Source organism: Mastigoproctus giganteus, chromosome 8 (genome assembly GCF_048544385.1).
Source record: "Mastigoproctus giganteus isolate SK-2022 chromosome 8, ASM4854438v1, whole genome shotgun sequence".
NCBI lineage: Eukaryota > Metazoa > Arthropoda > Arachnida > Uropygi > Thelyphonidae > Mastigoproctus > Mastigoproctus giganteus.
Genome location: NC_143582.1, coordinates 123,437,546 through 123,453,138, shown reverse-complemented (window position 1 = coordinate 123,453,138; position 15,593 = coordinate 123,437,546). Strand labels below are relative to the sequence as shown.

General features: G+C 36.3%; 1 protein-coding gene across 3 annotated transcripts in view; it reads right to left on the bottom strand.

The window, feature by feature from the left end:
- The window catches only part of LOC150081797 (WD repeat-containing protein 26), a 597,339-nt gene that overhangs the window by 468,336 nt on the left and 113,410 nt on the right, over positions 1 to 15,593 (bottom strand). For all 3 annotated transcript variants that reach the window (XM_090378893.1, XM_090378894.1, XM_090378895.1), the window contains one exon: positions 12,855 to 12,911. In XM_090378893.1, coding sequence (XP_090235019.1) covers positions 12,855 to 12,911 — 57 coding nt within the window. The remainder of the gene's footprint in view (positions 1 to 12,854; positions 12,912 to 15,593) is intronic.

Genomic DNA, 15,593 nt, shown 5'->3' with positions numbered 1-15,593 from the left:
AGCTCATGGTGTATTGTCGATGATATATAGGAATTTTTCTAGCAGGGATAAGGAGGTGATTATTCCCTTGTATAAGACAGGCAATGGTCAGGCCACACCTAGAGTACTGTATACAGGTCTTGAGGCCTCATTTCAAGAAGGATGTAGAGATGCTGGAACGAGTACAGAGAAGGGCAACAAGATTGGTGAATGGAACAAAGGGGTGCTCTTACGAAGAAAGGCTTAAGTTTTGCAAATTAGTGTCTGGAGACTAGGCACCAGCGAGGTGATCTGATAGAGGTGTATAAAGCCTTGAATGGTTTGAGCATGCTCAATGCTGATGGGATTCTTCCTCTTGCTCAGAATAATCACCTGAGAGGGCATAAATTCAAATTGAGGAAAGACAGATGTAGGATAGACGTGAGGAAATTTGCCTTTAGCCAGCAGGTGGTTGGTTGGTGGAACAGACTTCCATCCCTTGTCGTGGAAGTTGATAGCCTAAATAAGTTGAAGGCTCAGCTGGACAGGTATTTCGAACGAACAGAGGGGTGAAGTGGCAGTGGTTATTTTTTATTTATGTATTTATTTTTTTTTTTATTATTATTATTTTTTTTCTTTTTGGCTGATGCTGCATAAGCTTGTTTTCTTGCATCAAATGCCTCTACTAATGCTAATTTCATTCACTTCCTTTCTCTCCAAGTATAACCTGTCGATACACACAATAATGGGGAATTTTTTGAACAGCTTGGTGCAAAATTACTTTAGATTAACATTAAGATACTTGGCCCAATGTTGCCATATTTCTTTTCATAAACATTGCCTTCAAAACAGCATCATTTCGAATTTTGCCAGGGTCAATTTAAATCATAAAATTTCGGGCATAAAGCAACTAGCACTTGCCACATCACGTAATAAAGTTAAACTTGCTTTAAGATTGTGGTATTCTAATAAACAAAAATATCTTTCCAAGGGTTGGGAAACTTCGCGACAAATTAAAAAATTATCTACATCTTAACAACTGGTCTGTATTGAAGACCTATAGATTTGTGACGTGAAGCACAGGCCTATGGTATATAAAAAAAAAAAACATTAACAAAATGAATACGTTATCAGGTGTGTCAAGACGTCCCCACATACATACAACATCCTACCACAGAATACTTCAGTTAGTTTGCGAACACCCCCTCGCCCAACATTCAGCAAACCGACATATCAACAGGTTACAAATCTTTCTTCGTGTACACTATCACAGGACCAGATTTCACTTTTATCCAAAGGATTAAATTATAATTTAGCACCTTGCAAGCTACCTAAAAAACAGTGCATAACTGATATTGAATTTGGACTTCCTAATATTCCACAAAAAGATTTATTTATTCAACAAGTTCACCAAGTGGTGAATAACATAAAAGAAACACGAATTCCTAAATTGAATACACATGAGAGTACAGCTTTGGGTGAACTTCGGGAAAATAAAGACATTATTCAGAGAGCAGATAAAGGAGATAGAGCTGTAATACTCGATAAACCTGATTATATAAATAAGTTAGATTCAATTGTTTCAGATACCTCCACTTATCTTGAAGTAGACCTGGCACTATTTACCAATTTGGTCAATCAATACAATAAAACCTTAACCATGTATCAAAAAAATGACTACATTACTATGGCTCAGTTAAAGGAATTGAAGGCCAGTACATACAACACACCTGCACTTTTCAGTTAGGTAAAATTGCTTAAGGCTGGATTTCCTATTCAGCCCATTGTTTCCTACAGAAACTCTGCATTTTCATCCTTGGCCAGAACATGTCTATAGCATTATAAAACCCTTTAGACAAGCGATACAATTTGGTATAAAAAACTACGATACATTATTTAACCTCAAGGACTATAGACTTCGTGATAATGACAATTTATTCTCACCTGCTGTTACCTCATTATATACGAATGTAAACGCTGAATACACATTAGATATTCTTTGGGATGTGTTAAATAATCTCTACCGATTAATTATACGAAGCTTCCTATTAAAGAAGTTTTTCACTTAATTAAACTTTTAGTTGAAGCCAACTATATCACCGTTCGAAACAAAGTATATAAACAAATTTTTGGTTTGCCAATGGGATTGAGTCTGAGCGACTTAACATCGGAGGTCTATCTCTCAACGATTGAGCGTATACATTTGACGCCTTTTCTACTCCATATCACATACTATGGGAAGTAATTAGATGTTCTTGTTATTACTGATAGTAGCACTATCCAAGACATTTTACATTCGTTTAATAATCTTCATTCTTGTCTCAATTTTACATTGGAAAAGGAGAATACAGATAATAAATCATTAAATTTTCTAAATTTCATGCTTACTCGGGACTCGAATAAAATCCAATTTAACATCTATCTTAAAGCTACAAACACCATCTTGTTCTGCATTATAACAGCTATCACCCGTTCACCTAAAAAAGATCTATTATCTTTAATCAATTTCTCAATGCCTATAAATATTCAACAACGGAATCTGCTTTGGGCTCAGAAATACAAATATTAACCAGCAGATTCTTAACCAGGGATTACCCTTTTGCTACAATAAACCGAATCAGGGTGCAAGCAAAGGATAGAATACAAAAAAACTACACCAACCAACAATAATAGTAACATCAAAAAATACTTTATTTCTGTCCCATATGTTGAACAGTGACACAAACAGCTTAACAGATTCTTTAAAGATAATGAATTTAAAATTGTGGCCAGACCAATAAGGAAATTACATATTATGATGAACAATCGCTCAGTCCTTTCCTCGTTCACAACACAAATAAATGACCTGGTATACAACATTTCTTCTGGTGACTGCAACTCATCTTACCAATATTCTATGTGGCTTCCTCTGAATTTTCGTGTTAATCAAAACACGGCCTCAGTTCATGCTTCTCATTTAGCAGCATCAGAATTAGCCCTTCATACCGCTAATAATTATATGAGACTATTTATTGCAGAAACTGTTGAAATTAAATTACAGGAGAATTCTGTTAATGTTCACCAACCATATCTAATCTCCGATTCATGGTCTTTTACGCGCATGCGCCAAGGCAAATAATCCCTATTTAACAAGTTGACTGCTGCATTGGCCATACAGGTCCAACACCATTAGGTTTTTCAGCTGCTGCATCGGACATATATTACTGACACCCACTGTTTCAGTGGGAGCTGCATCAGCAGTACAGTACTGATGATTGTTGGAAATTTACATTATTTTATAAAAGCGTTGCCTCCGGTGATACATGTGATGAAATTTGCATGGTGCTATGAGAAAAAATAAGCGAGTAACTGGTCATTATTTAAAAATTCTTTATTATTACACAAATTTTATAATTGCAAAATTATGAAGATTTATGGTGTTGTCCAAAACACTCCAAACATATGAAAGGCTAACGAATATAGTCTAGGCAATACATCAAAACTCTTTTCCCTTTTCTGCTGGCAACTGATTTTCTTCTAACACTTACAATTTTTCGTAACAAAAAATGCACGTTCTTCCAACTTTCCTGTTGTTTTCGTCAAATTTTGTCATTAGTATATGAGTGTTACCACATTTTGGCTTTTCACTTTTCTCTTCCCATTCTATATTTAGTAGATCAAGTAATTCTCTCTCCCAGAAAGCTTCTTATTTTTATTTGTTTTCAAGTGGCACTCTTGTATATCACGTATGCATTGCCAAGTGACATACAAGTATATATTCTATTGCTAATTTCCGATACCACTGTACCCCCTTTCTTAGCATTGTGGCATACGAACCCATTTGATCCAACAGATCAATGCCTGCATTTCCCTTATTATATGCTAGAATAGGAAGCGGTTTTTGTTTAGCTTCTTTTCATCTTTCTTTACTGGTGGAGGGTCCATCCACCATTTCTGGGGCATGCTTTGTTGTTAGTAGTCTCATATCTCGGGCATCTCATCACTTTAGAAGAATAATTCCATTTTTTTCTTCCTTGGCGATCATCTCCCTTTTATTTAGCTTTGAGTACATGACTTCTTTGGGCATAAATATTTTACTGGCTTGTAACATACCAACAATGCGAGTTTTTTGATGAAGAAACAATAACGCCAGATGGTAGCTGGCATAAAAACTGTCTACGTACAAAGTGCAACCTTCGTTTAGATGTCTTTGCAATAATTCTTCGCAGATCTTTGCAGCTAAACATACAGATTTTATATAATTTTCAGATTTACCTCAATAAATCTTGCTCGACCAGATATATCCTTCAGTGGAACATAACTTGATTCCATATCTGTGCACTTTATTTGGTGTATATTGTCGGAATATCAGCCTGTCCGTCCAAGGAACGAGGGTTTTGTCAATGACGTAATCTTGGCTGGGGAAAAATATTTTCTGATATTTGAGCTGCAAAACTTCTATCAGGTGTTGTATCTTACTGAACCAGTCCCCTGGAATAGGGGTTTCATTGTCTGAAAAGTGAATGAGGTGCAACAACAATTCAAACCTGTTGCAAGACATTTTTGTTACTAAATTATTTTTATAGACAGGTTTGGCTGACCAGTAAGATGCAATACTGCTCAATCTTACTAGTCCCATCCACATAAGAAGCCCGAAAAACTTTCTCATCTCATCAGCAGTTGTTGGAACTCATTTTTTTAGACGACTCTGTTGCGAAGCTTGGGTTCTATGAATTTTCTGTACGGCATATCTGTTTGTTTCTGTTACAATAAGATTTATGACTCCTTGTCAAAAAATAATGGAAACGCCTCAAGATGAGAAATATTTCTTGATACGTCTATTTGCAGTCCCAATTTGCCTGTAAAATCATATATTTTTTGGTTAGATAGTATGAGCCAGAGCTGTAATGCTCAATATGTTCATATCAATATTTGCAAAATAAGAGATGTTCACCTCAATATAGTACGTAGAACACTTCCGTATGATACTCTCCAGAAATTAAAACGAAAAAAATCAAAAAACTTACATTAGAGTAACAAATAATTAAAAATCAATTTAACCCAATAAAACTCAATTTAACACAATTAAAAATCAATTTAACGCAATTAAAAATAAGAAAATTAATTAAAAGAATTTTAACGAAAAAATTGCAAAACGATTTTGTACAATGTTTTGCAATCGTTTTTTGCAATTTTTTCGTTAAAATTCTTTTAATTTTCTTATTTTTAATTGTGTTAAATTGAATTTTATTGAGTTAAATTTATTTTTAATATTTTAATGATTTGTTACTCTAATGTAAGTTTTTCGATTTTTTTGTTTTAATTTCTGGAGAGTATCATACAGAAGTGTTCTACATACTATATTGAGGTAAACTTCAATTATTATTTTACAAATCTTTTTTGATATATTTTGTATTCAGTCCATTCAATAACTTCATTTCTTTCAGTCGCTTCAATCTCAGATTCTTCAGTCTTTTCAAATTGCTCCTCAGTGTTTTCTTCTGTTATCCAATCTAAAAGCACGCACTTCTTCAATATTTTCCAGTATTTCAGTTTCTCCTTTTTCATTTGAAGAAATATCCCAGTCACGATCTTTTATCGAATCATCAGAGTTGAAATCTTCTTTTTCATCTTCAGAACTACTACTAAGATTTTCAGCAATTTCTCTCAGTTCCTCTTTTTTCAGTCAATTTCTTTTAGCCATTGCTTTTTAGATTTTTTTTTTTTTTTTTTCTTACAACACATTGTACAAACTTGCGGAGAAAAAACACAATATAAATGATAATACAGTTCGCTAACAAACTTGTTTTCACGAAATCTCTAACAATACTAACAAACTTAATGCAACATTAGAGTTTATTTTATCGCGATTAGCTTTATTACAGTGTGTGCTGCACGTGCAATAAACTAATCTGGTAGATGACTTTCATCAACCGGCGAAATTCCACCACTTTGCTTATTGGAGGCTTGAAGTGGTGAAACCCATGTTTAGTCTCTAGAGCAAAGTTTCCGGCATCCCCCCCTCCCCCTATACTTCTCCTTCAACCCATGCACGGTACTAAGTACTATAGGTTTTGATACCTTTCGTGTTTGGGGTTTTCATAAAAAAAAAAAAAAAAAAAAAAAAAACAACCTTCATATGTATGCTTTAACAGTGTCACACGTATGTGGCCGACATGGCTTCTCAAGAAATAAAGAAACCTACTGGGCCACGTCAGCCACATATGTGAGACAAAAAAAACAACATAACACTGATATTACAATATTTATTTTAGAATTACTAATCAAATTATTTACTAAATATTTTTTGGCCCCGGGGGAATTTTTTTCTTAAACTAGCAATGGCAGTGAATGTGTTAAGATTCATGCTAACCCCTATTTGGTAATTTTCATTTTTGTGATCATGACATACGGTTGAAGAGCACTGTCAGCATCAGGAAGGAAAATCGTTTTGCAATATTTCTGTTAAATTTTTTACTTAATTTTTAATTGGTTTCAATTGATTTTTAATTGTGTTCTATGTTTTTTTTTTTAATTGTTTTCAATTTATTTTTTACTGTAATGTAATATTTTCAATTTTTTTATTTAATTTTTGCTGTAATATTATATTCATTTTAATTTCTGGAGAGTATCATACAGAAGTGTTCTACGTATCATATGAGGTAAACATTGCTTATTCTTTTACAAAACTCACATCTGGTGAGTATGGGCTTGACACACAGAGTCCTGAGCTGGATGTCATCATTCTTATCTTTCTTGGTGATTCCTTTCTACCTCCCTCCCTCCCTCCCTCTCTCTCTCTCTCTCTCTCTCTCTCTCTCCTCTCTCTCTCTCTCTCAGCGTAACTCAGGAATTTTTTCTGGCCAGTGCAGCATAAGGCTCAGGCTACCTTGCACCATATGGCTAATAATAATAATAACAATAAAGGAAATACTTATGAACGGAAGTTGTTCCAGAAAGTGGAAGTTGAAGAAATAACCGAGAAAGAAAAATTTATTAAAATAAATAAATGATATATACATAAAATAAAACAGAGATAAAATAAGGTAAAAGTGTTAAAATACAATATAATAAAAGCATTAAAATATACAGAAACTTCTGAGATGAAGTGCCTCTTCATCAGCTAGTCGGCGAATGGTGTACTCCAGTATATAATTGTTGGTTACAACAGCAAAAGTCCGCTGAGCATGATCATGTATCACGAGTTTGGTGTGGGTAGAACAGAATTACGTACATGTGATGGCCACCAGCACTCATCACACTGCAATAAAGTACATTCCATAATAGGGTGCAAGTGCACTCCCCTCGTGCAACTTGTACTCTCATTGGTAGCTTAGCTATGTGCAGTGCTTCAAGCCACGAGCACTGGCGGTAATCACGTGAATAGTAGACGATTTTAGTAGCTCATCAGGGGTGTTAAGATTGTGCTGCTCAACCCAAAAAAGCTCAGTGGCTGCGGAGCATTCAAAATTAGCAGTTCACAGAGCTCCCGTACAACAAGCTATTGCCTGTGCAAGACATCTTTTCAGCAGGGATACCACATTGGGAGATAGAACCTCGCTCTCTACAGATGATATTTGTACCACTCTCAATCTGTGTTTAACAGGGGGTGTGATCGTATTCACTGACTCTCTGTTTTGCCCAATACAGAGCACAGCTATGGGTGCCCCTGTTAGTCCTATTGTGGCCAATGTCGCCATGGGGTAACTTGAGAGTCAGATTTTGTTGAACTTATCTGTTCCTATCACTCTCTGATGTCATTATCTTGATGATATCTTCGCTATTGTCCCTTGGGGAACAGAATCTCGACTGCTGCAATATCTCAATTCCCTGTCACCCATCATTCAGTTTACGATTGAACTAGAGGTGATAATACTCTTCCTTTTTTGGATGTGTTAGTCCAACTCGTGTATTCGCTTTTAGCAACTTCAGTTTTTAGGAGGCCAATGCACACAGGCCAATTTACCAATTATGGGTCAGTGCATGCCCATGATCATTTGCATAACAGTGCTCGCACTTTATTCTCCTGCATTTGGACACACTCTAGTTCGACTGGTGACAGGAAATTGAAGATTTCCAAAATTAGGGTAGAGCTTTCAAATTGCAGTTATCCACCTCAGGTTCTAGATAGATGAGAGTTTCAGGCTCAAGAATTTGTTACGCAATCTAACTATCCTTATGTCAATGAATTTATCTCTACTGCCTACATCCCCTATTATCTGGGCATATCAGAACGTTTTGTTAGGATTTTGTCTCTCCATCATATACGATGTGCGTAACTTCCAGGGAGAAAAATTACAGTCTATTATTTTTAAGGTGAAAACACCTGTTCCTCCTTTCCTACAGAGTGGTTCCGTATACTGTATTACGTGTTCAGATTGTGGGGGAGTATTATGTAGGTGAGTCTGGCAGAAAGTTGAAAGACTGGGTTTCTGAACATAAGGTGGCTCTGCAAACTGCTAATTTTGAACACTCCGCAGTTGCCGAGCATTATTAGGTTTAGCAGCACAATCTTGATCCCTGACAGGATATTTAAATCGTCGACTATAATTGTGATTACCGCCAGCTCATGGCTTGAAGAGCTGCACATAGCTACCAATAATAATACTATGAATTGCACAAAGGGAGTGCACGCGTGCACCCTATTATGGAATGTACTGTATTGCAGTGCAATGAGTGCTGGCAGTCATCACGTGTACGTAACTCTGTTCTGCCCACACCAGACTCTCGTGATACATGATCATGCTCAGCTGACTTTTGCTGTTGTAACCAACAATATATACTGGAGTACACCATTCACCAACTAGCTGATGAAGAGGCACTTCGTCTCAAAAGCTTCTGTGTATTTTAACACTTTATCATACTGTATTTTAATGCTTTTATTATATTGTATTTTAAAGCTTTTATCATATTTTATCTCTGTTTTATTTTATGTATATATCATTTATTTATTTTAATAAATTTATTTTACCAGTTAGTCAGTCGTCACTACAAATTTGTATGATATGCAACCCAAAGCGCAAGGCCTGTTTTCCAACTGAGGAAGAAGAAAACTTGGTTCTGCAAGTTTTATAATTGGACAGTAAATGAATGTTGACTGGTTGTGGCATGTGTTCGGACTGCTTTGGAAGAGAGAGAGAGTGGGAATTATAGAAGTCAACTGATAACAACAGTGCCCATGTAAGTATCTACAGAAAAGGCATGCAGTAGAAACAGAACATCTATACGACAGAGTGGAGAGACTTTGTTAGAGAGCCTGTGAGAGATTTTGGGGACATTATTCCCTGGTGGGGTGGATTTATGATTTGTACAAAGTGAGCAGCTGTTTGAAAGAAAAGCAATGCTGAGAGCAATCTGAGTACCATGGAAGAAAAGCATAGGAGCAGAAGAATCCTTTTCTGCAAAATATAGGATGAGATATAGCTTTAAACAGATTTAAATTAACTAAGTTATCTTGGCCCCACTGGAGAATTACCTGGAGTTCTCAAACTGGAAAGTGCAATGCAATGAGCAATCATCAGCAAAACTATGGAGAGGATTACCCAGTCAGTGGAAGATTATTAATATACAAGAGGAAAACAGTAGCAGAAAGCATTGAAAATTGGGGTATACCAGGATTACCAGAGAAGTCCAAAGAGACAGAGAATCATCTATCATCACCCACAGTGAGTGAGGCAGGAGCGGATTAAGGTCGGTTGAGGCCCCGGGCACAGAAGAAAATATTGGGCCCCTTAAAAAAAAAGAGAGAGACAGGGAAAATAAAAATACATGTTAACCACTTTTTAAAATAAATAAAAAATATTATGTACTATTAATATTTTATTTCCAATAAAATTTGAATATAATATATGTATAATATAATTAATAATAGCATAATAATAATCACAAAGTTTTGAACTATTAGTTGAACTAATATATTCAACTAATTTTTTGGGGTTTTGCGTGGGCCCTTAAGTCGGGGCCCAGGGCACGCGCCCAGTGTGCCCGCCGTTAAATCCGCCTCTGGAGTGAATTGGTCAGAGAGAAAACTGCTACACAATTACAAAAAACAGACAGATCCATAAGATGGAAGCTTGTTTAGAAGACTTTTATGCCAAATATGATCAAAGGTCATTAAAATGTCAAGAGCAACTGCTGAGTTCCAATTTTCTCCATTAAATTTGTCCATACGGGTAACATAAAGCCAGTATATCACCACTGACAATCCATAGTGGCAATTACTGATCAGATGGAAGGCTTCTAAACAGTTTAGGAGTTAATGGATTTCTCCATTACTTTAGAAATAGTAAGTGCAATGAGATGATAACTGGATGGTAGGAACTTGTTACCCTTTTTGAGAACTGGCTGTATATGAGCAAATTTCCAAGCAGACGGAAAAATACCAATGGAATAAGAAAGCGTAAAAAGGTGACACAAAAAAGTAGTAAGCTCAGAAGCACAGCTTCTGGAACAAACGGAGAAATATCACCAGGACCCGAAGCTTTCTTGGCATAAAGATTGTTCAAAATTCTTCTGATATTCTTTTGACAGGAAACCATAGGAGGCACTATGTGGGGTGTACTGGAAATGGTAGAAGGCGGTTTGCCATGATCATCAATTACAAGAGTCAGAAGAAAAGTAGGATGCTAGAAAGTCAGCTTTATCTTTAACTGAGATGGCAATAGAACCATCCGATTTACACAGAGATAGGAGAACCTATGGGCAAAAGTTCTGGCCAATAGCTTTGACAGGAGAGCAGAATGTCTGATTACCAATTAGACAAAATGCAAGTTTTCTATTCCTAGCTATCAAAATCTAGTTTGTACTGCTTAATGACTGCTTTCCATCTGTTGCAAGCTTTGGTGTAGTCAGAAAATGGACCTGGATATGTGGATGTGAGCCAATTGCGTTATGAAACATTCTCACCTTGAACAGCCTTAGCACATTTATTGGGGAACCAAGGTTTAGATGAAGGAAGAAATTTTAAGGTGGAGTGGGAAACAAAGGATTTCATCCCTCCAACAATAATTCCACTGATGTGTTCTGGGGAAACATTGGCAACAGAAGATAAGATTGAAAACAGTAATCCAACCAAAGGAAAAAAGAATACAAATCTCGTAAATCAACCCATTTTGGCATTCTTGTTATGCCAAACAGCACAAGGCTGAAAGGTTACAAGAGAAAGGCTCCATTGGAGAATAGACTATCACCAAGTTGTGATTCTGAGGCATCTAGAGAAATCACACACTTCGACCATGTACTTGGAAGGGTTGTTTTTAAGAAAAAAGATAGAGTGCTGGCTTTGTGGTTAGGATTGTCTAGTATTCTGGTAGGTAACTGAACAATTGGTATGAGTTCGTTAATAATTGCAAAAGTATCATTATATATTGACCAGCTGGAGCGGCAAACATTAAAAATCACCAAGGAAATTACCCAGCTGTCTAGCATATTGGATGAGAGAGAGGGGGAGAGAGAGAGAGTCAAGCTTAACAGAAAGGAAATCAGAGTTCCAAGTGATTAGTGGAACTGGGAATGCAAATAGAGGCAACATATATATAATTTTAACAGAATGGGACAGATTGATTTTAAGCCAGAGAAGATCAGAAAAGAGCAGACTACATTACTGTCTCTCACAGGGAATAATAGAGTTACATATGCAAAAGTACAACTTTGAAGCAAAAGGAATTGTACAATGAATGATTAGGACATCTGAAATGAGCAATGGTTGAATTAACCAATAATTAAGATTATGTCAAAAAAAAGTAAATGATTATTGGCAGACTAAGTGGAAATGGACATCACTGGGATTGGAACAGAGTATGTATATTTGTGAAATGAATGAGAAAGTGTTTGTTAGGATTAGATCTGTTTTGCAGGTAAGTTTCTTCTATTAGTTTGATTATTAATAATGTTTTTAGTAGTAGGAAAAGGTGAAAAGGACATCATGTCTGAAGTAATGAAATTTTTGGATAAAGCATACACACAACAAGAATATACCCAGCTCCATGACATGTGGCCTCAACAATGCCCCCTCCACACACACACACTACTTGGACTCCCTCCAGTCACTCTCTAGCAGAGTACAGGCAATATCCAGATGTCTCCTAGAGAGTTACCAAGAGGTTTAGTCCAATGGACTATTTAGTGGTCAGCTTGTGAACATTATTTTAGAGCTGCCCTTGAAATGTCAGAAAGATCAAATCTTGCAATGATGTCATCACACCCTTAAAAGACATCGATCATATTACATGATGGAAGAATGGGGTAGTTTCTGGGGCTGTTGCTTGGAGAGTATACATGGGTTTCACCACTTCAAGCCTCCAAATAAGCAAAGCAGATTCCAAATTACTAAGTTCTTCACAGGGAATAATAGAGCAGACACATACACAAGTACAACCTTTGCACCAGTTGATGAGTCATCTACCACCTAGTATAGCATTCCTCTGCATGATGTGGATGCCACACCTCGACCCCTGCTTACATTAGTTCACATCCAGGCAGTTATCTCCAATATATTAGGTGTAGTATTTCCGGACTTGCATGAAGAGTTACTAACAGTCCCACAACTGTAAAGGTACAAGCAGAGAATTTGGTTGTCACAGAACAAACAGAACTCACCAAAATTTGGTCTTCTTGACTCTAGTGCCACCTGAATATCAGTTCCATCAGTGTTTTTGACTCCCAGATAGCAAATCCCTAGCCTGTCATACCTGAGAAAATGTCTGTGGTAAGGCTCAAGGACCAGGTTAACTAAATCTGCATTTTCTTTTTTCAAAGAAATTTCAGAATCATATGCTCATAAAATAACAGTTATTTCTAAAATTTTCCATATCTTTGGAAAAAAATATATATATAAAATTTAATTTATTTAAATTTAATAAATAATTTAATAAAATTTAAAAATGTATAAAGATAGATTCAAAAGGGATTTTTCTTACCACTAATGCCAATGGACTTTCCAACAATGACTTCAACTCATGAAGATCAGCCTCTGCCTAAAGGAAACTAAGTCAATAAAATTGCTAAAATATTAACATGTTAAAAATTTCTTTTTGCTTCTAATGAGAGATAAAAATAATGTGTCAAATGCACTTTCAGTAATTAATAATTTTTGTCATCTGGATAATCAATAATAAGTAAAAATGTATAAATTATTCAAAGCATTGAGTTATTTCTGGGAAGCTTTCAATACAATGTATAAACATTTCATTACTGTGCTAATTGGGAAATTCGATTAAAAAAAAAAAAATTCTTTTATTAACTGAAAATTGTGTTAAGGTGCATGCATAATAAACAATGCATTCCATCTGAATTAAAACAGAGTTTACAATTATATGTTCCTGTTTCATTCTTTTCCAGTTCTCAACCAAAACGAGCAACGGGAGAATGACTTCTATCCCGAGGCATAGAAAGCTAACATAAACCATTTATATTTCCCATGTATATGATGGTAAATTACTCAAAAGCTAACAATATTGGTGTTCAAATCCCAAATGAAGGTCAGTGTGTTGTGTCTGGAAAAGAACAAGAATGAATCATTCTAGGCTGTCAATAAGTGTAATTCCTAGTAGGGAGAAAGTTAAGATTTGTATTCACCCAGTGTTGGACAAGCTTTTGCAGCTCTGGCAAATGCTAAGTTTTTATTTATATTTAGCTGTTTCATTGACTTACTTGTTATATTAAATTATTTTCTATAAGTGGTTTTATAGTCCTAATCAAGCTCCTTGGTTTATTTTGAATTTAGATAGTGATTTTGAAAGTTAATACTTAGTGTCCGTAGATTTTACCAATCGCAACTTGCCGCCATTGTTATACGATACGGAAAAATTGCAATGTATATTCCGAACTTGATAGCGTAAAGTTTAACATAGATACTGATCAATTAATCAGTAAAATTAATTAATCTTATTAAATTTCATTGTTAATTAAATCATACTTAAAAGGAATCATGATCCAGACTAGAGTAGCAAACCAACGTGCACAAATCAGCGGGAGTGCTGTGGCTCGTGGGAGAACCAAAGGGAGCTATTCTCCAATGCATCACAGATTAAAAAAATGTGTGAAATCTTTGTGGACCTTTCTAGAAAAGAACAAGTTCTAGCCAAGAAGGATATCTTTGTGTGCTAGGTGTAGAGACTGAAGAAATTAGGCACCAACTCAGTGTTCCAATGGGCATCTATGAGAGTTTGAGGTGTAGGATAGATGCCCTCATAGAAGTTAATTTGAGGAGCCCATCAAGCTCTCGGATGCCCAACTGAAGGCCAGAGCTCACTCCTGCGCATCACGCAAAACAGCGGCAATCTCCAATGCAGAATGCACTGGTCGCACAAGAGCTAGTTATTATCGGCGACTCTATTGTCAGGGAGATGAGAATATATTATGCAAAAAGGATAGGTGGAACAGGACCAGGGTATGTCTACCAGGGGCAAAGGTTGATAAAGTTTTTTTTTTTTTTTTTTTTTTCTTATGTGAACCCCAAACACGAGGTATTAGAACCTATAGTACTTAGTACCGTGCTTGGCTTGCAGATTGAGAAGACTAAAGAAGATATTTGTTGACATTGGACTTGAACTTCTGTAGATTGTAATTTTCAGGAAATACATATGAAGGAAGGTTGTTCCAGAAAACGGCAGTTGAATGAATAAATGAGGAAGATGAAAAGTTGGTTCTGTGGGTTTGAAGTTGGACAGTAAATGGATGTTGGTTGGTGGCGGCACGTGTTCGGACTATTTTGAAAGAGAGAGAGAGATGGGGGAATTATAGAAGCCAATTCAGAAGAACAGTGCCCATGGAAGTATCTGTAGAAGAGGCATGCAGCAGAAACAGAGCGTCTGTGAGAAGGCAAGTTGAGAGACTCTGTTAGAGATGAATCATTAATTAACCTAACTGCCTCTTCTGAATGAAATCAAGAAGCCTGAGGGAGGTTTTGAGGGCACCACCCCAGATGTGGGAACAATATTCCATGGCAGGGCGGATTTGCGATTTATACAGAGTGAGCAGCTGTTTGGAAGAAAAGTAACGCCGAGAGCAAAAGAGAAAACCAAGTTTTTTAGATGCAGAGGAAGCAATATTTGTAATGTGCTTGTGCCAAGAGAGATTAGAAGTCAGGGAAATCCCCAAAAGAGATATATCATTTTGCCTAGAAATCAGAGTGTCACTAAACACAAGCATAGGAGCGGAAGAATCCTTTTTGCGAGATATAAGACAAGACTGAGTTTTAGAAGGGTTGAAATCAACTAAGTTGTCTTTGCCCCACTGGAGAATTACCTGAAGATCGGCATTTAAGGAATTGGTAGCAGTTTTCGAGAAGTTGAAGCTGATTGAGCAGGACAAGGTTTCTCAAAATGGAAAGTTGAATGCAATGTGCTATCATCGGTAAAACTATGGATAGGATTTCCAGTCAATGGAAGAAGGTCATTGATATACAAGAGGAAGAGTGGGGGAAAGAATTGAACCTTGGGGGGACACCGGCATTAGTGGAGAAGTTAGAAGACAGACAGCCATCTACCATCACCCTCAGTGAGCAATCAGAGAGAAAACTGGGTAACCAATTACAAAAAACAGTTCGCAAACCTTAAGATGGAAGCTTGTTTAGAAGACCTTTAGGCCAAACACGATCAAAAGCCTTTGAGATGTCAAGAGCAACTACTTGTGTTTCACCGAACATTTCCATTGAA